This window comes from Lissotriton helveticus, chromosome 5_1 (genome assembly GCF_964261635.1).
Source record: "Lissotriton helveticus chromosome 5_1, aLisHel1.1, whole genome shotgun sequence".
NCBI lineage: Eukaryota > Metazoa > Chordata > Amphibia > Caudata > Salamandridae > Lissotriton > Lissotriton helveticus.
In genome coordinates this window covers 1,229,885,065-1,229,908,641 of record NC_136065.1, presented here as the reverse complement: position 1 = coordinate 1,229,908,641, position 23,577 = coordinate 1,229,885,065, and the positions used below count along the sequence as shown (strand labels likewise).

At 46.8% G+C, this 23,577-nt stretch overlaps 1 protein-coding gene across 22 annotated transcripts in view; it reads right to left on the bottom strand.

Annotated features, from left to right (window-relative positions):
* Positions 1–23,577, bottom strand: part of LOC144755239 (scavenger receptor cysteine-rich domain-containing protein DMBT1-like) — a 593,569-nt gene that overhangs the window by 154,338 nt on the left and 415,654 nt on the right. For 15 of the 22 annotated variants that reach the window (XM_078643959.1, XM_078643958.1, XM_078643963.1 and 12 more), the window contains one exon: positions 20,180–20,212. The exons of the other annotated variants lie outside the window; for them this stretch is intronic. In XM_078643959.1, the coding sequence (XP_078500085.1) occupies positions 20,180–20,212 (33 nt within the window). The remainder of the gene's footprint in view (positions 1–20,179; positions 20,213–23,577) is intronic. 22 annotated transcript variants of the gene reach the window in all.

The following is a 23,577-nucleotide window of genomic DNA, read 5'->3' as shown; positions in this document are numbered from 1 at the left end:
TTGTGTACATTTATTTATTCCTGGCCTTGGTTGTATTCGCTAGCCTTGATTGTGTTTATTTTTCCTGACACAAATCCCAGCTTAAATGAGGCTGTTATGAGTCTGACCCGAGTCTGTCTTCACATGGTAGTAAATAACACCGTCTCTCGGGGCAACACTTCCTGTTTCCAGGAGACGCGGCGCACACGCACCACTATCGGAATTTTCCGTCAGCAGCGCGGGTGAGTTCTCTGCCTTTGGTCTCCCTCCTGGCGTTCTGCATCCGTGCGTTCTGTTAGTCGAAGGGCGGCTGTTTAAGTGTGCTCTCTCCGTGTCTCTACAGATGGTGACACGCGGCATTTAATACCGACGAGGTTTTCCCTGATTTGGTCTTAAGAAAAAAGAAAAAAACCGGTTTGGCCCTTCCAACAACAATGCGGGTGAGTCTCCCCTCTGGCTGGGAGCAGCCATGCGTATTTGGTAACGCTGGGCTGCTTCCTAAGCTGCCTTTCACCTTGTGTATTGCAGATTTGTAGACTGCAGATGCTTTTCTGACAACGCGCGCCACTGAAAAAGATTTGGTCTTTTTGGAATAAGGCCGGTCGGCCCTTCAAACCATACTGCGGGTGAGTCTTCTTCCCCCTGGCTGGGAGCAGCGAGGCGTATTTCTAAAACGCTGGGCGGTTTCCTAAGATGTCTATCAATGTTTTTGCAGAGTAATACTGCGGAGGCAAGCTTGACAACGCACGTCACTCAAATTAATTTGTGGATAAAGAGCCGGTTTAGCACGGTGTACAACCCACACTGGTGAGTTTTGAGCTGTATTGAGTCTTCACTGATTCATTTGAGAGAGCCACTGCGCTACTGACACGCTGTTCACCGTTGTTTTCAGATGTAGCCGGCAATCGCTTTGACCCATGACTTAACCCTCGGTTTTTACAACAAGGTAGGGCCCTTTATCTATACAGCCTTACCTCAGTCTCCACACCCCACTTGGGATTTGCTTATAAATATGGTTTTGAATTTTGATTTCATACGGCAGATCTTGACTCCACACGTGGCAGCCCCCCTTTTTGCATAACCGCCTGACGAGACCTTCCCGGTGTGCCAGGTATTTAATGTTCTGTCGTGTAAGAGTCTTTCTAGTTAATCCTACCTGTCTCAATGGGTCACATTGGTAATAAGGTTTTCAGACACATATGGCAGTCTCTTGGTTTTTCCGTGGCATGAGATAACTATTTGGCTTCTAGCCCACCCAGTATTTCCCATTCTTTATGAACCTCCTACTACTTCCTTTCTTTTGATTTTTTTAATAAATGGACTCTTTTTGTCCTTAATTCTGTAGTTGTGTCGGGACTCATTTGAGACCGGTTGAGTAACAATTTTTACATTTTTATTATTTTTTGCGCAGAGTTAAACGCCCCATCAATCCCCCCCCCCCCCTTCACCCATCACGTCCTGACGAAGACCCACGCAGTAAGGATCCACTGTCCTACACCATCGGGGTCGAAACGTAGACATCTACACCTTACAACCAGGAACTCCTAACCCCAGTTTGATATATTAATCATTATAGGAGTATCTTCTTAGGAATTTTTTGCTATGATATATGTCATGTTCCATGGTTTTTCATGTATGTGGAATTACGTTTTGAATTATGTATTATGTTGTTGTTCTTGAATGTTAACTAGTGATGTAAAATCCAGTGAAATACATCCCCCTCCCTGCACCCCCCCCCCCCCCTCCTCCTCTCTTTGTGGGCGCATTGAATCATGTATATTTTATGTCTGATTTTTCAATATTGATTGTTTGTCTGGTACAGTGGATTAAAAACACTGGTCACCTTCATTTAGTGTGTGTTTCCTAAATTCATTTAAATAGTGTGTGTTTAAAAACAGGAATTGTGTTCTTGGTCTGGGACCCCTTATATATAACGCTACTGATCACCCAGGTCCCACTGACCATATGGGTACAACCCCCCTTGTATAACATAGGCTGAAGCATGCATTATGCCACCTATTGGAGACCCATTCAAACTATCACTACAGGCCTGTCATTGCAGCATGCGTAAGATGATGCTAACACCACTTACGTAAGATATAGGTTCCTATATCTAGGGTCACTGCACTTAAAACCTATGTCACCCCTTCAGCAGGCTTTTTCAATCTCAAGGCAGGGTGTTCGGTTCTCAGTGTAAATGTGCCTCTACATACGCAGTACACCCTTACAGCCTTCTGAGTACATTCTCCTGGGTTGTAAGTGAGACAGCCATATAACATATAGAGGGGCAACGCATCATTACACGCTGACCATCTGAAAACTGGCTGTAACAAACCCTGTCATGTTTGGTATCATACATGTTGGAATCATACTCCCACACCATAAACGGTGTGGGGGTATGATTCCAAGTACTGTAAAGGCCCTCTGTTGGGCCCTCAGTGCTGCCTGTCCCAGTCTTCTAGACCCGGACAACGGAACATGGCTGCTGCCGACCAGAGACACGATTCTGGACTTCTGCTGCTGAGCACAGCTAGAGCAGGGAAAGGCAGAACAATAGGTATCCTGTCACAAGGAGGTGTGACCACCTCCCAGACAGGGTTTAGTGTGGTCACACCAAGACAGGATTTAGGGCCCGATGTAGGTAGCCCTTTACCGATCCGAATTGTCCGAAAATACCGATTTTCGGGCGTTTCCGATCGGTAAAGGGCTACCGAGATGTAGGGAGACATTTTCGGTAATTTTACCGAATCGGTATCATTATCGAATCGGTATATTTACCGATTCGGTAATATGTCCCGAATCGGTAAAATAAATACCGATTCGGTAATATTAACCGATTCGTTAAAATCACCGAAAATGCAATGTAGGTAGAACATTTACCTTTGGCACATGGCTTACAGAATGGGTATTTTACCATGGAATACAAATCCATGGTAAAAAACCGATTCCTGTCTACATGCACATCTGTGCATGTACACATGTGCCATGTGACAGACAGACGTGCCCTTAGGGCATGTCTGTGTGCCACATTGCACACATGGCCGTTTTGGGGGTGCTAGAGGGTGTCAAAGTGACACCCCCTGCACCCTTGTGAATTCCTTAAATACCGATTGGGTAAATACCGAATCGGTAATGCCTAATCATTCCTATGGGCTTCAAAGCCCATAGGAAAGAATGGGCATTACCGATTCCGTATTTACCCAATCGGTAATTAAAGAATTGTTAAGGATTCGGTAACGAATCCAGATGTTGGGACCTACATCCCGTTTACCGATTTTGAAATACCGAATCGGTAAAATTCGGTATTTCAAAATCGGTAAATGGGATTTACCTACATCGGGCCCTAAGTGTATTAGGGCCGGATTGAAGAGCTTGCCAGCACTACTCGGTCTCCTTCAAGAGCACATTTGGTGCCCTCCTTGCATAGTCCAGTTCAAACCAGTTCAAACCAGCTCAGGGAGCCATTGGCTCCCGCTCTGGCGTGAAACTGGACAATGGACATGGGAGTATCCTCCCCACTGCCCAACCCCTCCCTCTGGAGAGAACACTGAATCGTCCCAACCCTTTCCTTAAGGTACCTAAAGGCCTACCTGAGGGTGGTACCCGAGATTCGTCATGGGGCATGATACATTTCAGACACCACTTCAACTTCCACTGTCTGGGCACTCTGGACTTCACCGGACTTCGCTCTGGGCATCAATGCTGCAACCGGGAAGACTCCAGCTGCTCCTGATCTCTTTGCCCTGCTCACCTGAAGCAACCTCCATGCCTGTGCTTCATACAGGAAACCTTCCAAGGCCTGTGGACATTCAAGAAACATGAAGGAATCTCCCTTGAAGTGAAGGATGCACTTCCCTACATCTGCAAGCACCGGAACCAAGCTGACGGGTCAGCTGATCCTGGGCTCTCGCGGGCTCGAAAGGCTCAGCAACACAGGTGCTGGTTCCTCACATCGCTCGAGACCTGCCCTGTCCTCTCACCAAGTTTGAGGTGATAACCAAACCCCTGTGCACCGTGTCGACTTGCCGGTGCAAAGGCTTGTTGGCTTCCTTCCATCAAGATCTTCGGGCTCCAAGTAGATCCCACCTCAAACATCTCCAGTGACCAAGATCTTCGTCCTCATCGCATCACTTGCACCGTGGGCCTGCTTCTTTGGTGAGCTGCTTGAGGTCCTCTTGCCACTCCAGTGCCTCCGGCCTGTGGGTCCTGTTGAGGTCACCTTTGAATTCTTTGGGCTTCCCTAATTGCTCTGGCATGCCCTGACTCCCCTGTTTGTGATGAGTCACCTTGACCTTGCTGGTTCCAACACTGCACCTTCTTTGCTCTCCACGTTGTTTGCAGTTGCCAAGGCTTGATGGTGCTCCTGACAGACACCTACCCCTCAACTCTCGATATCAGACATGGGACAGCTTGTGAATGGCTCCTGATCTTCCACAGCACTGCCTGGTCCTCACAGCGGCAGCTCCGAGGTCACCGTCATCTTTCCTGCAAACCCCGACATTGATAGGCACTCATCTTCCAAGACCCCTGGTCATTCCTGAGTGACCTAGACTCTGTCCCCTGTGCTTGCAGGTACTCTTCAACCCAAATCCACTTCTGGGTTCCACCCGAAGCTTTCAACTTTCCCAGCAGGGGCATCTTCCTGAAGTCTCCCATTGAGTTTGACGACGGTTCCCAACGCCACTTCACACCTATGCACCCCGGCTTCCCTGGTGCAGGTAAACCGGTCCGAGGGTATCCACAGGTGGGGTGGCTTTCCAACCTCTTGTTTTCCATTGGGTTTCTTCAGGGTCCACTGGGAAGGGTCCTCTTTCTTTAAAACTGCAACCAGGACTTTTACGTTGATTTGTACAGAGAACTCGGTCATGTTCCCACACTGCACACAACCTCCATGAAATTCCTAGATACTCACTTTGGGTGGTTCCTTTGGCTTCTGACACTTCTACGTCCTCAGGGTATATTCTTGACTTGAGTCATGGTTCGCATACCAGTCTTTTAGTGTATGGTTTGGTCCCCCGTGGTGACCACCGTGTATTCAGTGCTACTTACCTGTTTCTATTGCAAAGTATTGTGTGCATTGCGTATATCTCTGGGTAGGAGACACCTGTATGTGTAAGTGAGTGCCTTATAATAAATACCTATTTTTCTAAGTACACTGTGTTTTTTTTTATTTAATCTATACCTATAAGACTGTATTCCTGGTAAAACAAGCTGCTTTACACTCCTTCTGGACTAAGCCTGAAGGCTGCTTCCCACAGCTACCACTTAGAGAGCTTTCTAAGGTTGATAAACACCACTAACATCACCATAAGAGTTGTCTGGATTGGTGCAGGGAAAAATCCCATACAAATTTAGACAAATAGTGTCAATTTTAATAACTAAAATTATACTAGAATGACAAAAATCTCATTGGTTGAACCGAAGGTAGTCCATTTCAAGGTTTTTTTGTGAAAATAGCGCCTAAAAGCACAAAGCACCACTCACGTCTCGCAGTCATCTAGTCGTGCTAACCATGGGACAAGTCACAATTTCAGCCTGAGCACGATGGAGCATGTTTCGGACATGGCGAGCAGGTTAGATATGCTGAATAGTTACTTTCTAAGTCAAGCATCATGGACCGTCGTTGCTGTGGCTTTTTGTTGACTGTCAAGGAGGGTGGTAGTTGCTGTGGACAGTCATTGTTAGCATGAAGAGCAGCTTTTACCGGAGCTTCACATCTGCGGTTGTTACAAGAAGCAGAGTCTTGGTGTGAATGGGGACTAGACTTCAGGATTTTCAAATTTTCTTTAGGAGGAGTACACTCTGATGATGATCAAGATTTATAAAGCGCACACATACTCCAAAGAGTGTCCCAGTGCTAAATGTAAGGCTGCTTGCAGTAGTGCTGAGCATCAAATCATACTTATTGGAAGAGCCATGCTTTTAATTTCTTATTATAGTTGGCCATCTCTGATGTGGCAAGATCTTCCAGGGGAAAATTATTCCAGGTCAATGGCCCAAGATTAGAAAAGGATCTGCCTTAAGTCCTGGTCCAATAGCTTTTTGAAATACTGGCCAAATGGCCATGAGCTGACCATAAATTCCTGGGGGCCAAGGGGAGCATAGGCACAGATCCTCCTACTCAGGGACACTGGTTCTTTGTCAAGTAATGGTTTATGAACCAGGACCAGGGTTTTAAAAGGAATCCTCTTTTTAATCGGAAGCCAGTGAATCATTTTAAAATTAGGAGTCATGCGAGTTAATGGAGAAAGGTTGAGGAAAATTTGCGCCGCTACATTCTGCACCACTTGAAGTCCAAGGAAAAGGTAATCTGGAAGACCCAAATAAAGGGCATTGCCATAATCAAGTCAGGAAGTTAGTGCTTGAATCACAGCATTCATCACATCAACAGATAGGAGAGGTCATTCTTTTTTCAAAGATCGTAAGCCTGAAACAAGAGCCAGAATGGAATCTTGAATGGATTTCAGTTTGGAAGGTGAGGGCACTTCCATTTAAATTCCTAAAGGGGTAGTACCTTTAGGCCAGAACATCCCCCAAAAGTCCGGCAAAATAGGGCCAAAAAACGCAATCTACATTTTTACAGGATTATATTTTAGTCGGTTGGTGGACAGTCAGTTAAATACGTTGGAGAGACATATTTTAATGGGTCTGAAGCCAGCCAAGAGTCCACGTCCTGGGGGCACCTCTAGGGGTTCGGTACTCACTGCAGCAGGGGCCAGCTGAGCTCAGGTAGGTCCAGTTGCAGGTTCAAGTAGATCCAGTTGCAGAAGGCCAGTTGGTCAGTTGCAGGGAAGCCTTAGAAGCTTGTTGAGTTCCCCTAGTTCACACAGGTAAGCAGTCAACTGGCCCTTTGAGTAACTCTGGGTAGCCTGCAATCAGGTCAAATCTTCCTTCTCAGGTAGCAAGGCAGCCTTTTAAGTAGAAGGGCAGTGCTCTGGCAGCAGGATAGTTCTTCTTCTGTAACTTCCATAGATTCAGGAGTGTTCTAAGAGTTTCTCCCGATAATAAATATATATAACTGGTGTCTGCCTTTGTGTGAGTGAATCCTTGTCCTTCCCCACACATCTGGTGCTGAACAGTTCTTTCATCTTCCTTGTCAAGGCTTCAAATTGTCTGAGGGGGAGAGGTTCCTCTGTGTGTGCATGAGGCAAAAGCTGTTTCAAGTGTAGGTGGGGCTGGGTACAGCCACGCCCCAATCATCTTGACACCTAACTACACCTTTAAGTTTTTTTCTAATACACAAATCTATGGAGAATGTAGTCTGGAAGACCCAGCAAATCCCAGCAGCAGAGCCATTCAGTCATGTGACCCAGGATACTGGCAGAAGGCACAGATGGTTGGGACAAGGAAAGGCCGACTTTCTAAAAGTTGCATTATCAGAATTTCAACTTGAAAACTGACCTTACCCTTAAAAAAAGATTTTCAATGACAACGCATTTGAATGTAAACAACATATCTCGATCTGCTCCCCATCACAAGTTATCACTTTTTAAATATCATAAGGCAAACCAGTGATAGTCAATGAGAGGGATAGGCTTTACAAAAATGAAAAAACTACTTTAGTAGTTTTTCACTGCCAGGACATGTAAAAAGTTAACTAGACACCTCCTACTCTTTTAATACAATGCACCCTGCCCTATGAGTCTTTAGGGCCTAGCTTTGGGGTGACTTATAATTATTAAAAAAGAAAGGTTTAGGCCTGGCAAAAGGTTTACTTTACCAGGTCAAAAAGGCAGTTTATGGCTGCAGCACAGGCTACAGTGAGAGACCTGATACATGTATAAAAAGCTACTTTAGTTGGTGGCACAAAGAGTTTGCAGGCCCTCTGGTAGCATTTAATTTACAGGCCCTGGATACAGGTAGTATCATTTATTAGGGACTTACAAGTAAATTAAATGTGACGATTAGGTATTGTCCAATTTTACCATGTTTGAAGGAGAGATGCACATGCACTTTAGCACTGGGAAAAGGAGAGGATTAAGGCAAAATGTTTCGAGGAATGTCACACGAACGATGTCAGGTCTAACACCTATCATAGCGTAATCAGTGAAAATCTTTGCCTACAGAAAATAGCTAAGGAGCAGAAGCAATTTAAGTTTAGGAACCAGGAAATTCAACTTTCATTCAGCTACATAAATATCTTTTTCTGGTGCACACTCAGGGACTTATTTTCAAGCCTTGTGTTCCAACAGAGCGTCACTTTTGGTGATTTTCGGTGGTGTATGGGGCTTAGCCATATCGACATGGCCACTTAAAGCCACCCTGTGTGGCTTTCCATGGCCTTTTAGCTTTGGAGTGATGCAACGCAGCACAATTCGCTGCGTTGCCTCACACTGCATCGGGGAGGCATGCCATGGGAGTTGCAGTGGGTGTTACTATGCAACGCCCATAGGTTTTGAAACATTGACAGATTTACAACATGCCGTAAATTTGGGAATGCATTAAAACCATGTACTTTCCCAATGGTGGCGTAATGAGTAATAATAACATGATTTCTCCTAATTTTTTCCTCTTTCCATGTGTGCTGCACTCTTCAGCACACATCGAAAGAGGAAAACACCTCCAATTATTGATTTCAGGTCTCGCATGGTAAACGCTGGCTTCCTAATGGAAAGGAGTGTTTTCAGGTGCATCGCTGTCTGCTTTTCAGACAGCCCGTACGGACACCGTGGCCTGCTTTACGGCTGTGGTAAAGAACTTTCTTATCAGTGGAGGCGTGTTTTATGACTCTGTTTACTACTCCGGCAAGGCATGGAGCTCACAGGCACAGGGGTTCACGGAGAGGACAGGGGATTCCCTCCTTCCCCTCGCTACTCTACATCCACCCCACTCTCTGCTGTTCCTCCCCCTCCAAATGTTATTGTTTTTTATAATGAAAAGCAATACAGAGATATGAGACGGGAGAAGAAAATGATTCAACCTCCGACATTCGACAGTTGCATAATGTGTACAATAATGTAGTTCACATAGAAACTGATGAATAAGGCATGAGATAACAACAGACATAAGTCCCCTACATAAGAGAGCGCAGCCTCGTAATTGAAATATGTCTCTGCCTGGAAACGGGCACCCGAAACCCAGAGCTGGGCCCAAACTCAGGAGGGACGTGTACATCCTGCCCCCTCCCCCGTGCCTACTGTCAAAAAAGACTCCACGCTGAGGAGAGAGGCATTTCACAAGCGAACTATTGTTGTCACAAACAAACCCAAAGTGACTGCCCTGGAAGGGGGGGAGGCCTGGCAGCTCTGTAACTGACTCCACTGTGCAAGGGGTGTCTGGAATGTGTGCATGCGTGTGTGCGTGTGGCCGCATCTCGCACGGCAGAGCTGGGAATCACCTCACTTCCCTCATCCCCTCCCTCTCCATCACCCGCAGGAGCACCCCGCTGTGTGGCTCCACCTACAAAGACCAACAACACCCGACAGCGCCCCCCCAGAGATTCATGCTCTAATGAGGCAAAAAAGACAATGCAGGTGAGTGCGTTATTTCCAAATTCTTCATTCTGTGTGTCTTATCTATATGTTATGATGCAAAGTGTTAATTGGGGTCGATATATCAATTTGTTTGATGGATATAAATAACACGCCCTCAGCTTTAGCCTGTTTCTAAGCGCTCCTAGCTTTGACAGCGAGGAAACATGACACACGCGGAGATAAGGCAGTCTGCCCAGGATCACACACAGTGTACTGGCAGCAAAGCTGGAATTCGAGCCAGGACCTGATCGTTTCCCGGTCGATAATTTAACGGTCAGACCTCACAGTTCCAGGTGTGTGTGTAGGATACGTGAATATTGTAGTGACACTGTACGGTAAGAATTGAGGCTATGAAATAATGACGTGTTTTATTTATAGCACATGCTGCGGCGAATTTTGCTTCTTCGTTTGTAGTAAATTAAAGGTGTCATTGTTCTCCATACCAATTGTACTCATTTTATCAACCTGTGGACAATGAAAGGCAGAGTTCACTCTGCGTAGGTTGAAACCCAGTGCCCGCATGAAACTCACGCATCCCCGCAACGAGCTCCGAACTGTGGGGCATATTATCAAGGGATTTATCTCTTTTTTGGCTTTAAAAGCCAAGAAAGCGGAGATAAAATTATCTCCCTATCAGCAACAGGGTGGTAACACGCAAATTTGCATGTTAGCACCCTTTTTCTCTACGCTTCCCCTTGCATCTCTAATGAGATGCAAAGGGGGCGTTCCAGAGAAAAATAATAGGAGAAATGTTGTTAAGCGACATTTCTCCTATTATCAAGGATTTCGCTAACCATGTTAGTGATAAAAAAAAGCAGCGCTAACCGTGGTTAGCACTGCTTTTTTTACACCTGGTATTTTCCTGACTTAGCCATGATATCCTATGGAAGGTGGATATCATGGCTAAGTTTGTGAGCTCCTATCATCAAGCTAACGCCAAACTTCGAGAGATTGTTGTTGGTTTTCCAGCGATAATCCCTCATTTGGCAGTTAGCGCAAGGATTTTTATCACTTCTGAGATAAACCTTGCTAATAGCAAGTTATCTCTGCGATAATTTCCAGCGATGCTTAGCGTTAAAAAATTAGTTGCTAAGCATCGTTAGCGATAAATATCGCTCATCGTTGGTAATATGCCCCTGTTTTTTTTTATTAATTAATTGAGCGTAAACCTGTTATGCCGACGAGCATGTAAACATGTGTATTTGGTGATATTTTATGACGCTCTGTATGGAAATGTGAGGACTTTCCGACAAATGTAATTCCTAATGCAACAGTCATTGCGTTTGTTTCTCTGGGGTATTCTGTTTCTTCGCACCCATAGTTTGGGCAGAGAAAATAAATGGGACACAGGCGAAGCCATAAAGAGAGTTGCCCAGGATCACACAGATTACAGGTTGGAGCCAGATTCAAGCACAGATTGCCCAAACTGGCCATGATCTTTGTAGAAATATAATGCATGAATGCTAATAGTGATCATGTGAGTTCGATTTGTGTTCATTTAAGTAAAACCCCAATCAGAAATGTTTTCCAGACGTTCTGCTATTAAACGAGGTGTACTTAAAACCAACCCTCTGCCACAGATTAAGCACAAAGCATGATGTATGTAGAAAATGATACAATGTGTGATCTTTGGCGGGTGCCAAAGGGCTATAAGGAGCTCTCCCTTCTCCTTAACGGAGGGGACCAGGTACCCCACTGTGTACTTCACGAAGAGGGAGGGCATTGGGTAATGGCGAAGGGTGTGGGGTCGAAAGTACTGAGACCTGCAGTACTGACAGGCTGCCCCGGCCCACCAAAGCTGGCCATCTAAGAGGGCGGCCACCATTAGAGCCACATGATGGCACATACCCAAAAGAGCGGTCTAGTGTTTGGGGACTCGAAGGGTCCCCCCCCCCGGTGATGTCACTTCCGGCAGGGGAGGGGTCAGGGGCCGAGGGTATATGGCCTGGGGTTGCGGGCCTAACGCCCTCTTCGACCCTCGTCTGGCCGCGTGGACTGACCCTCTCCCCCTCCTGGACCTAGACGTGCGGTGCTGCCCGGACGCTATTTTTTTTTTTAAGGTGAGTGGTGCCTCATGGCCTCTTCTCCCCCTCTCTCCCTGCCCGGGGTCCGGGTTGACTGTTGCAGGGTCAGAGCTCGGGGCGCGTGGGGGCCGGAGCAACCTGCTTTGCCTTAACCTCGGCCTTCGGGGCCCCCAGGGGAGGGGGCTGCACCGGGTGTTGGGGTGTCGGCGATGCCGGGGTTTGGGCATGAGTGGTGCAAGTGCGTTAGGGACTCGGGGGGCTGTTTCTTTGCATACGTGTCCCTTAAAGGGGTGGTTGTGGACCCCTGCGTGGCTGGTGCCGTGCCCCCCCTTTATATGTGCGACAGTTATGGACCGGAGTTTAAGGCCTGGGCGCGAATTGAGGGACCGCGTGTCTGCCGCCTCGTCCCCCTGGGCACTATCGTACTTTCCGCCAGGCCCTCTACTCCTTTGCGTCCTCCCCCACACTGCGTGGTGTGGCTCAGCTCGCCCTTGGTCCGGGGCTTCGCGCGCCTCGGCGGGGGGGGGGCAGGGGGGTGGTGGCAGTGGTCGCTTGTGGGGCGGTAAGGCCTGCCGCCGGGAGTAGGCCCCCCTCCTCGCACTCTAAGATTGCACAAGGGCCCGTCGTTATGGGGCCTTGTTGGGTTATAGATTGTCCTACCATCACTCTGATGCCTCCGCACGCTTCCCGGCTCTCCCAGGCTCCTCCGGGACTGGCACTCCTATTCCCGGGGGGCGCTTGTGGGACCGCGTAGGGCCTCTCCGGCCTGCGGGTCAGGAGCGCCTATGGGGCCTGCCCTCCCCCCCACACGTGCCGAGCTATTTTCAAGTGGCGTGTTCTCCGGTTTTCAGGTGCGCGCCCCTCTGCCCCACCCCCCGTGCTCTGCTGGGTTGGCCGCGGGGTCGCAGGGGGACGGGTTCTTGTCCCGCTTAGGTTGCCCGATCTTGTTGGCGTAAGCAGGGGGGGTGGGGGTATTTGCGGTTTATCTTGCTTCCGAGTGGGAGCTGGTTCAGGGATCTGATAATTGTATGCTGCGCGTACACCCGTGGATGTGCGAGTGCTTCTCAAAGGGGCGTCAAAAGTATTCGGCAGGGACAGCTTAGTTAGGTTTGGGCATGCACAGTGGCATCTGTGCATAGATAATTGGTGTGGGCGCAGTGGCTCCATGAGCAATAACGCTATTACAAGTCCAGTGCTTGTGGAGGTAGACGATTTTAAAGGTCAAGGGTTGGGCCCTGATATGGCTGACAATTACCATAAGGTGGCACGTTTTCTAAAATTCCTTGGGGCACGTACCCAAGAGTGTCAGTGCACTTTACAGAGAACCAAGTTTCATAGGACTTTGGAATAGATTGTTGAAATTTGAAGCGTGGGTAGGTACGCATGTAACGTTATAATGTATCAATGATAGGATTGCATTAGTTGAAATATACCCTGAACATGTCATTTTGTCTGCATCTTCTTGCCCGTCCAACTCACCGGTGCATGGTTTGTGGTGTAGGTGGGGCGGGGGTGGGGACATTTACGTCTTACTTTATGTCCATGCAGGTCATCATCAAGAGGAGGGTGTCGGGTCACGCGTTATGGAAGGAACTATCATGGGTAAACATGTCTTGGCGCACTGGGGTCAGTGGGCCTGCGGTAACGAAAAGAGTTGTGGTTTGAGGCAAACGTAGTTTTCTGATTTCAGAGTGTCGGTTGGCTAGGATTTACACCACATGGAGGACCGTTGGAGCTGGATCTGTAGCAGGTATAGCAGGACATGCGGCGAGCAATGGGGGTTGGCCTGTTGCAGGAGGGCAGTACATGCCTTCTTACTTAGTCCATGTGTTTGGGGGGATGTCTCGTGACAATTATACGGATGAAAGGGATAATATAACTTAACACTGGGTGATTAATTTTATGCCTTTTCTAACCCGTCCAGCCACCTTGTTACTTGATGTGATGTGTATGAGGGGAGGGGTATGGGTTTTGACGTCTTGCTTTATGCCCATGCAGGCAATCAGTCAGAGGAGGATGTCGGGCCACGCCTCATAGAAGTTCACTGGACTGACCACGGATAAACAGGTGTCAACAACCTATTAAATGAAAAGCCCGGGTCTGCTGCTGGGTCTTGTGTGCTGCGTTTTAGCGTATGCAACTAACGAGCATTGACAAAGCCAACAGTCCTTACTTGTGTAGGTATTATGTTCCTGGTTAAATCATACATCGATTTACAATGAAAGTAACAGCGAGATACATGTTGGGTGGCACATTAGCTAACCACAGTTTCTTAGGTACGTGTTAAAGCCACGCCCACAACTACATAGGCCACGCCCGCTTTATAGGCCCCCACCCCTGTGTTTTCAGCCCTATTAAGCGTGGGTGGCACACAAGAAAAACAGGGACATCCAGAGCCATTTATATCGGGTTTCCCAGAGCAGTGAGGAACCTGTTCCCCCTCCGGGGAACCTACAGTTCAGGGACACAGGTAACAGCTTTGGAGAAACGTCCAAGAGGCTTTGTCTTTAGCCACAATCATCCCTGGCGGTAATCCACTATAGGTGAAATGATCCGGTGGCGCAGCAGACATCTCAGATGCCTGTGAGGGGAGGCTACCACCTGGAATGCAAATCAACACATGCTTTGTGTGGCTGCTTGCCACAGCCGTGTTTGTGTACAATTACTACAGGGAAGAAGAGGGTGTTTGTCAAGTCAGGAAGGGCAGCAGCCTACCTGTGTATTGTGGGTAGACTGATTCTTAGTATTGGGGCTAGGGCAACATGGGTCTAGGGCCCGCAGCCGGGTTGTGATGTTGCTAGGCTGCTGGATTCTATGGGCGTCCATGCAATCCGGTGCTGATCCCGCACCTCTCCTGCGGCAACCTCGGGCTGCACCGGCGGGCCTATGTTCTGTGCCATGGCAGCCCCGGTGTCAGGTGGGCCACTGCTGTGCATCCAGGGGTTGCTGATGATCATTGGGGTGTGAAGAGACTTCAAAGTACAAGTAGAGGTAAATTAGTGCAAGACATGGCAGACACTCAAACACAAGAACTAATGTTACGTAGGCAATGGTGGCACTTGTGCAAGTACCGTAAGCAAACACAAGGTAAGAGTTAGCAAACAGGGTGTCACAAGAGGAATGTGCGTTGTTACAATAGAGTACCAAGCTCAGGTAGAAGGATAATACTACAATATAGGGCAGACTCTCAAACCACAAGAACACACTGGAAAGACACTTCCATAGTCAAGGGAAATAGAATTCTCTATAATAACAGGTTTTTCCTGCATGTAATAGAGAGGGCATGAATTAAATTTGGAAATGTCTTTGAAGGAGTAGAACTCTGAGGTCAGTTTTGAATGCCTGGGAGGAGGAGGTGTTTATGAGAAGAATTGTAAGGAGACGGGTTATGTGACTCTATCACACACCCCTAAGTGCAAGGGTCATTAGCAGACTTAGCTTGTGGATATTTGACTTAGTTTCAAGACACTACACTTCTGCAGCAGGTGCTGGAGGTACACAAGTATGTGCCCCACCAAACTCCTTATGGGAATGTATTGTGGGCAAAATAGTTCTTGTAACGGACAAACAGGCTTGGCCTCAGTGGCATGGGAGGGCTTTGATGGCCTTGTCTTATTGTAGAGAATCCATATTGCTACATGAAGGGGGCAGGGCTTCTAATGGATGTTTTATGTCTCAAATGCAGGTACCACGCTGGAGAACTGCCATACTCACATGGGAGGTCCACCTGAACTGTCAACAGTTATAAGGGTCATCGCACACTGGGGGCAGTGTGCTAGGGTCTAGGACACCCGGTTTCTCCCCAGGTGTCAGGACTGTCCCAGTTGTGGGGCACACAGGTTACACTACATGGAAGTGTTACATTCGTAATCAACTGGTGAATCTGAGCTGAGCAGGTAGCTCCTGTGCAATAAATGGTTGTTTTCTCTTGTAAAACATCGGAGGAGCCTGGGCAATTTGTCTACTGGGAATAATTAGGGTGTTCTGTCAGTATGCAGGGGGAGAATGTGAGCAGATCATGCATGCCCTGTGACAAAGTGGAAATGCGTTTTTCTTTTACACAACTGAGGGGCTTGGGCATATCATGCATCCCAGGTGCAAAAATGGAATATGTTTGTTTGTACAGCAACTGGTGCGCAAGTAAGGGGCTCTGATCCTGGCGAACGAGTTAGCAAACTAGTTCTCGTAACTTACAAACAGGCTTAGCCTTGGTAGCGTGGGGGGCATTGATGGCTCCTGTCTCATGGCAGAGAACCCATTTGGTATATGAGGGGGTCATGGCTTCTAATGGATGTTTTATGTCTCAAATGCAGGATCAGCGCTGGAGAACCGCCCTACTAACATGGTGGGCCACCCGAACTCTCAACAGGTGGAAGGGTCATAGAACACTGGGGGCAGTGTGCTAGGGTCTGGGATTCCCTGGTTCTCCCCAGGTGGCATTACTGCCCCTGTTGTGGGGGGCGCAGGTTACACCCCATGGTAGTAATGCATGGGTAATGAACTGGACAATAGGATCAAGTACACAGGCACCACTCTGAGAAGGTCAGGTGGGAACAGAGGCAGGAATGGCCAGGGGTGCTCCGGGGTCGGAGCCTGAATGCTGTTCCTGGTTAAGTGCTCTAGGGGGGCGAGGTGACAACCCGGTTCTGACTTCTTGCAGAGGCGAAGCAGTGTTAAGTGTAGCAGTTGGGCAATTACCATGCCCCCATTACCCATCAGCCCCAGTTGTGCTCAAGTACCTCATGCAACTGCTGGCCTCAGCTCATAGGTGATAGGAGGGGTAAACACAAGGGTAGATGGGCAGAAGACTGCTATGGTTTTCAGTAGGGGGGCACAGGGGTCTTCACCAGAAATTATCTGAAAACCAGCACTTATGTCACACTATAGGGTTTGCGCATAACAGGGAAGAGAGGGCCTGTCCAAGTGGTCAGAGGCTACGGTATTGTGAAGTCTGGACTTCCGTAAGCACAGCTAGAGCCTGCCAAGATCATGAGGGACAATAGCCATGAGGGGGCCTTGTTCGCTTCTTTTGACACTCTACTGGGGGATACAAATGGGTTAGTTCTGTGGGACGTTTGCTCCGTTGGTTACAGTTCCTTAGAGTAAAGCGTGTGCAGCTTGGACCTGGGGTAGCCAGCTCAGGTGCTCCTGCGTTTGTATAACTTGATGTGAAGGGCCAAGGGGTGCTGCACCATGTGTAAATGATACGGTACATCATCTAGTTTACCAGTTTTGTAGGGGACTATCATTAGCAACAGCAGCTGCTCATATGGATAGCTGTATAGGCCTTTAGTTCGCCCAGGGTTGGGGCGAGCAAGGTCAGCAGCTTGGCAGCCGGAAACGGAGTAGAGAAAAATTAATATTCGTGACAGAGCAATGCGCACTCGGCAGTCAAGCAAACTATGTTTCAACAGAACCCTGACACACTATCTGGAATAAATGCAAGGTTATGGGCTACACATAGATAGGCCTGGCTTTGTGCAGGGTGCGCGAGTGAGCCATTCACAGGAGGGTGCGATTGGCCTTGACAGTGCTGAAATGGAGGGGATGGAGCACTAATAGGGACATCTCCTAAGCTTAGTTTGTAGGGATAGTTGAGAGGTTCAGGGACATTACTGAAACAGTTCACAGTCCTGTGCAGCGGCAGAACCGAGAGGGTATTTTGGTTGCTGGACAGCACAGCTGTCCAGAGGTGGAAAGGACATGTCCTTGCTTGAGCCGAGGGAGGCCTCTGGATGAACAGGCTGTAGGTCACTGGGTCTAGAGGGCCACTCACTCCGCTTTTGAAGCAGCTCTCTTTTCAGCAACTTTTGCGCTGACTTTCTGTGGTACATTTAGAAGGGGAGAGCTAGTGGCGGGTTCCAAGTTCCAACCAGGACACATCAGGAGTAGCCGTGTGCAGACGGGATGCTGTCCTGACAGGTGATGTCCTGACTCTAAGGTTGAGGAGATCTAAAACGGACCAGGAAGGGGCAAGAAAAGTTATATTGTTAAACAGGTTGGAAGTGCCAAGTACTCCTCAGTGCGCCTAATTGCGAGATACCTGGCACTGCGCCCCCCCAGGCGAGGGGCCTCCTGATGCATTCTGATGGGACTCTTTGACCAAATGGTTGTGGACCTGAGCAACCGGGGGATGCCTGCAATGCTCAGCCCCCCCTGTAGGGGGAGGGGCGTGAGTAAGGGGTGGACTGGAGGTCCGCCGGGGGAGGGGGTTAGACATTCCCTCATTATTGACAACGCCCCCGCGGCTAACATCACGGGGGGTTTATGGCTCTTCAGGTGGGAAGGTCGCGAGGGGCGGCCTCACCCTGGATCGCCCGTAAGATAACCCAACATGTTGGCATAATGTTTATGCAAATAAAGCTGCAACAACTTTCTCCAACAAAAAACATTGTGTAGTGTCTGTTATTTGGGAAGTTGTCGTGAGCAGGTTAGGGCCTGGGCCGATGTTGGCACTATGTCCATGCCCACCAATAGGCATGGACCTCTTCAGGGGTAAAGGAACCCATGAAGAGAGAACGAGGGGCTACTGTGTTGGCAAGAGAGACGAGATAAGAGCGAGCCCCAAGAGCACACAAAGCTTGTGTCAACATGGTGAGCTGGGATTAGAGCACAGATCTTCTAAATTCTCAAGGCAAACATTTAGCAACTAGAAAACACCCCCTTAAACGGAGGACATCACGGCAACAGGTTCCCCAACAACGCTTTTATTTCCACCCGAGCGTGTTTATTTCAGCAGAACTTTCGCCCCTACGGTGTGAAGTTGTTTGCACGCTCACGTGACAGCATGTTCCGTATTCTCACAATTGTATCCTTGCCATGTTGATAAAAGTCCAATATCTATCGCATGGGCGATACATTTGGACAGCGGCTCTTTTCTTTTCAGGGTTTTTTCAATTTAGACGCGTGTTGTGGTGCAGCAGGGAGGGAGCGGGCGGGGGGGGGGGGTTGGAGCTGCGTCCAGGTCACGGTGTGAATGTCACTGTTAGGGTGCTCTGCTCGTTCTCGGGGCGGCAGTAGTGTCACGGCCCATCTTGGGTAGGAAGGGAACCCGTATATTTCAGGTAGCTGAGCAGGATAATGCACTGATTATTTAACGCTAATCTTCTTTACCCTTTCCAATCCCCAATATTAATGTCACTCGGGTGGGCACACCACATGACCAAGCCAAACCTATAATAGCTCCTCAAGCCTCTGGCCTCCCTCGAGGCCCCTCTCTAAGCGCCAACACCCTGTCCTGACAACAACAAGCACTGGGTTGAGGCTCAAGCGAAGGTTGGAGTGAGGGGCACCACCTGAGCTGTCAGCAAGGAAAGGTAACTGGAGTAGCGAAGATTACAACTAAGTAATCAGCGCGTTACCTCCTCAAGCCTTCCTCTTCCTTCTCCTACTCCTACTCCTAAGGGAACCGACAAATTACCGAGGCCTGAAGCCCATCATCCAGGGCTGGACAATAGGTCTTGCATTTACGCGAGCTTGAGCTACTGACATTGTAAATGACAATGCCTTTTATTTATGTTTTGGGTTTTAAAACAGAAATAAAAGGCATTTTCATTTACAATACTAATAGCTTAAACTCGGGAAACATACTTTACGACAAAACTTTTACAACTTGGTACAATTACCACGCAGGTTTTACAACGCAAGTCGTTACAACGACTTGCGCTGGAGGGCGCTGTAGGATAGGGAATAGTTTAATTTACTGTCCAACACCTTCCCTACTATCCACGGGGACTGGAGTTGGAATAGTAAATTAAACTATTCACTATCCAGCGCCCCCAACGCAAGTCATTGTAACGACTTGCGTTGTAAAACCTGCGTGGTAACGGTACGTGTTGTAAAAGCACGCGTTGTACCGTCATACATCCCTTAAACTCTCACAAATGCGAGACCTATTGCATTGCAAATGCTTATTGTGCATGAAGGTGTCCCTTCTAGCACAAAAACAATCATGCCAACAATACATACACCCTTGTACCATTGTGCAAGAGTGTCTGTGTTGGTGCACAGCTGCTAATTGTGTGCCGGTGCTGGCTGAAAGGACAGCAATGCCCCATATCTTGTAAATACGGTGCATTCATGCCCTCTTGAATTGGCGTAGGGCAGCACAGCAACATGAATTGCTGTGCTGCCCTTCGCTAATTCTTTGTAAATGTGCCCCTCAACAATTTGGCAAGCTCTTCCCATAGAACGTGGGTCTCAAGAAAATATCCTTTCATTCTTTCATTCGGTACGAAACTGAAAACTTTTCTTTTCATTCAATACTTGACAATCTAACTCGTGTATCAGCACCTTAAACCCATAGCTAATGTGTCTGTATTCATATGGTTCTAATAGCTTATTTTCCCTAGGCGCTTCAGTTTCTAGATCACTCAGCATCTCGTTACCCGTATATGAACTCCTTTATGGCTACCCTTCTCTCCTACTTTGTCAATTGCAGCTCTTCATTGCTTTGCAAAGAGAATTCTGCTTCTCTTCTGTTGATTTTATATAAAGCACAACAGTACCCTTGTCTGGTGGGAATGAAACTGCAGAAGAAATCAAAATGAATCACATAAATAAACAGTTGAACATCTCAGAAGGTACTTCAGATGACAGTGACTCCTGCTGCAATATAGTGGTGTAAATGTAAGGGAAGATGCAAGTATGTAATTCATGTCAGCAATAAGGACAGAAAACAAACAAAACTGCAGTTCTACCTACCGCTCTCTGGTGTGCTATAATAGGGGGGTGTACCTGTAAAAAGCAAAGACATTGCCATTGCCACTCACTCATTCTTTCTGTTTAATGTTTTTCGTTTTAAGCACAACCAATATACAGAATGATATTAAAAAGGAAACAGACATCGCCACACAAATGAGTGAAAAAGAAATTTGAGAGAATTTCCCCCATGAAATCAAATCATGCAGTTAATTAACTAACAGCTAGATTCATCATTATCCAGTTTTGCGAGTCCTTAATAGCGATTCATAAGGAATCGCTATTAAGGACTTGCAAAACGGGATTCATGTAGGAATTGCAAAAAATATTGCAATTCCTACATCTTCCTTATTTGCGATTAGCAAATTGCTAATCGCAAATAAGGAATAACTCCCCATTCATTCCTATGGGCCTACAGGCCCATAGGAATGAATGGGGAGTTATTCCTTATTTGCGATTAGCTGTTTGCTAATGTCAAATAAGGATGCGATTTGAAGGGTGCCAGGGGTGTCCAAAGGACACCCTGTAGCACCCCTGAAATGAAATTTTACACAGGTCTTGCACACACGCATGTCCAAAGGACATGTGTGTGTGTGTAACATGCAACTGAGGAAATTGCACTAAAGTGCTTTTTTCTATTTTTTCGCTATTTACCACGAAGTCAGACTTCGTAGTAAATAGCGGCCAAATATTGCGAATTCGCAATTTAAAATTGGTTAATGAATTGCATTTAAGGAATCTCAAATTGAGATTCCTTAAATGCAATTCCTCGCACAATTGCGAATTCTATATTAGCGATTATTGCATTTGGGATGATGAATCCCAAATGCAATAATTGCGCTCGCAAAGGGCCAGATTCTCAGAATCTGGCCCTTTGCGAGCCGATTTTCGTTTCATGAATCTGGCCGATAGTATCAAATCACTTCGCACTTTTGCACAATGCCTATTATTTCACTTTAGATTTTTGTTGAAAAATAGGACACAAATGTGCTAAAAACATTAATTGAGTTTGGACCATCATATGTATTCCATCAAAGTCAACCACATTTCCGTCAGCATGTGAGACTAAGGGGCATATTATCAAGGACGGCGTTAAAAATTATCGCTGGTTTAGCGGCAGAAAACTGCTGCTAAAGCGGCGATAATGGGCTTGATAATATGCCCGGGAGAATTCCAATAGAAGTCCATGTTCTGGTGTGAACATGGGCTTCTATTGGAATTCTCCAGGGCATATTATCAAGCCCATTGTCGCCGCTTTAGCGGCAGTTTTCTGCCGCTAAACCGGCGATAATTTTAACGTCGTCCTTGATAATATGCCCCTTAGTTACCAGAAGTGCCAAATAAATATGTATAGAAATGACACAGTGGCCCACATGCATCATTCTGACATTTTGCACTTCCTAATTTGCGAAAAATAAGGAATCGCAAATTAAGAAGTGCAAAATGCTATGCATCATTATTTTCGGTATTCATTTGTGATTCGGTAAAAATCGCAATTTTTACCGAATCCCAAATGAATACCGAATTCTTAAGTTAATTTTCGCAATTCCCATTGATTCCTATGGGCCAAAAGGCCCATAGGAGTCAAAGGGAATTGCGAGTGGCACTTAGAAAATTTCATGGGTGCAGGGGGGGGTCCAAAGGACCCCCCCATGCACCCCTGAAATGTATTTTTCGCATCATGTTTCACACACACATGTCCTAAGGACATGTGTGTGTGAAACATGAATGTTGAAAAAAAAACATTTTAAGCATTTTAAACACTTTTTCCAAATTTACCGAGTGGTTCAACCACTCGGTAAATTTGGAACCCTAATTGCGAATTTCCACTTGTCAAAGTAATGATGCATTGCTTTTAAGAAGTCGCACATCTGCGACTTCTGAAAAGCACCCGCAATTTTAGAACTCGCAAAAATATTACGAATTCTAAAATTGCTTCATGCATCCCAAAAAGCACTTTTGCATTCGCAAACGGACGATTTTAAGGAATCGCACCGTTTGCGACTACAAAAATGCTTGATGCATGTGGGCCAGTATGCATTGAGAACATCAAATAAATGTTTTGTTTTTCAAAAGGGATAAAAAAAAGTAACTAAAAGAACCATCCACCATGCATACATGAAAAGAAAATTATAGAATTCTTCAAAACAGTCCACTATATACCCAAATTGATGGAACGTTCACCAAAGGTAAGTGTCTCCTGTAGGTACTAGATTGGTCTGTTTGTTCAACCAAGGTTCTACTTTCCATAGCCTTAAAATTCATTTCTTTGCTGCGATCAATGCTCTAAAAACAAAGTTATCTTCATGATAGATTCTTTGATAAACTATCTTGGAGCTTTCTGAAAGCAACCCTCCATAATGTTGACCAAGGTGAAGATTTCATCAGAATGACAACAGTCTTCTACTCAAATCCTCCAGCATATGCTAAAGTTAATGGCTCTCATTCCAACCCTTTTAATTTCAAACTTGATATGCGAAAAGGATGCCTATAGTCCCTTTTCCTGTTTCTCCGAAAAATAGAATCACTCCTCACTTCCTTAAGATGAAACAAAAACATCCTGGGGATCCCTTTTCCCTCTGGTGTTATAAAAGGTGCGCCTTGGTCTGTGTATACTGCGTTCTTACCTGGGGGATGGTAGAGTATATGTAGTTGGTGGGAGTAGTTATCTGAAGATTTTACGGAAATCCCTAGGTATTCACAAGAATCCAGGGGTTCGTAGTGAAACTTCGAGATGGTGATGTCGGAACGATGTATGCAGGCGATGCCTCTGCCCTTTATGTGAGGTCTGTCTTGTCTTATGATGTTGTAATTTGGGGAAACTAGAAGGTCTAGGCATGGCGAGGATGATTCAATGAGCCAATTTTCCGTGAGGATGATTATGTCCATTTTTAGGTTTAGAATGGGTCAGCAATGTCAGAGGCGTGTTTTAGGGCTGAGCGGCAGATTAGTAGGAGACAGGAAATCTTATGTGAGGCATTCTCTAAAGAAGGCTCGTGATTTTTGGAGGTTCTGTGATTCAGTTGGGATGTTCTGTTTGGGTTCAAGTGACTGGGAGAATAGAAAATTCTTCCATATTTGTTATGGGGCAAGTATAAGTCTTGTTGCGAGGTAGTAAGGTTTAGATTTCCAAGTCCATTAAGAAGTTGGGGAGTTTGAGTGTACGTAAATGTTGGCTGCAGCTAGAGAGTTTTGAAGACGAGTGAGTTTAGAGAGAGAGTTTTCTGCAAGTTGTAAGATGTTTCTGATTTCTAGGATAATGTTTTTGTAGGTTCCGGGAAGTGAGGATAGTATGGGTTTGGAGGGAGTCTAGTTCAGATTAGAAAGAGGGGGAGGCAGGATCGGTGAGCAGAGAGGGCTGGGGATAGTATTGGTAGGGTGTTCAATGACTGTAATGGCAG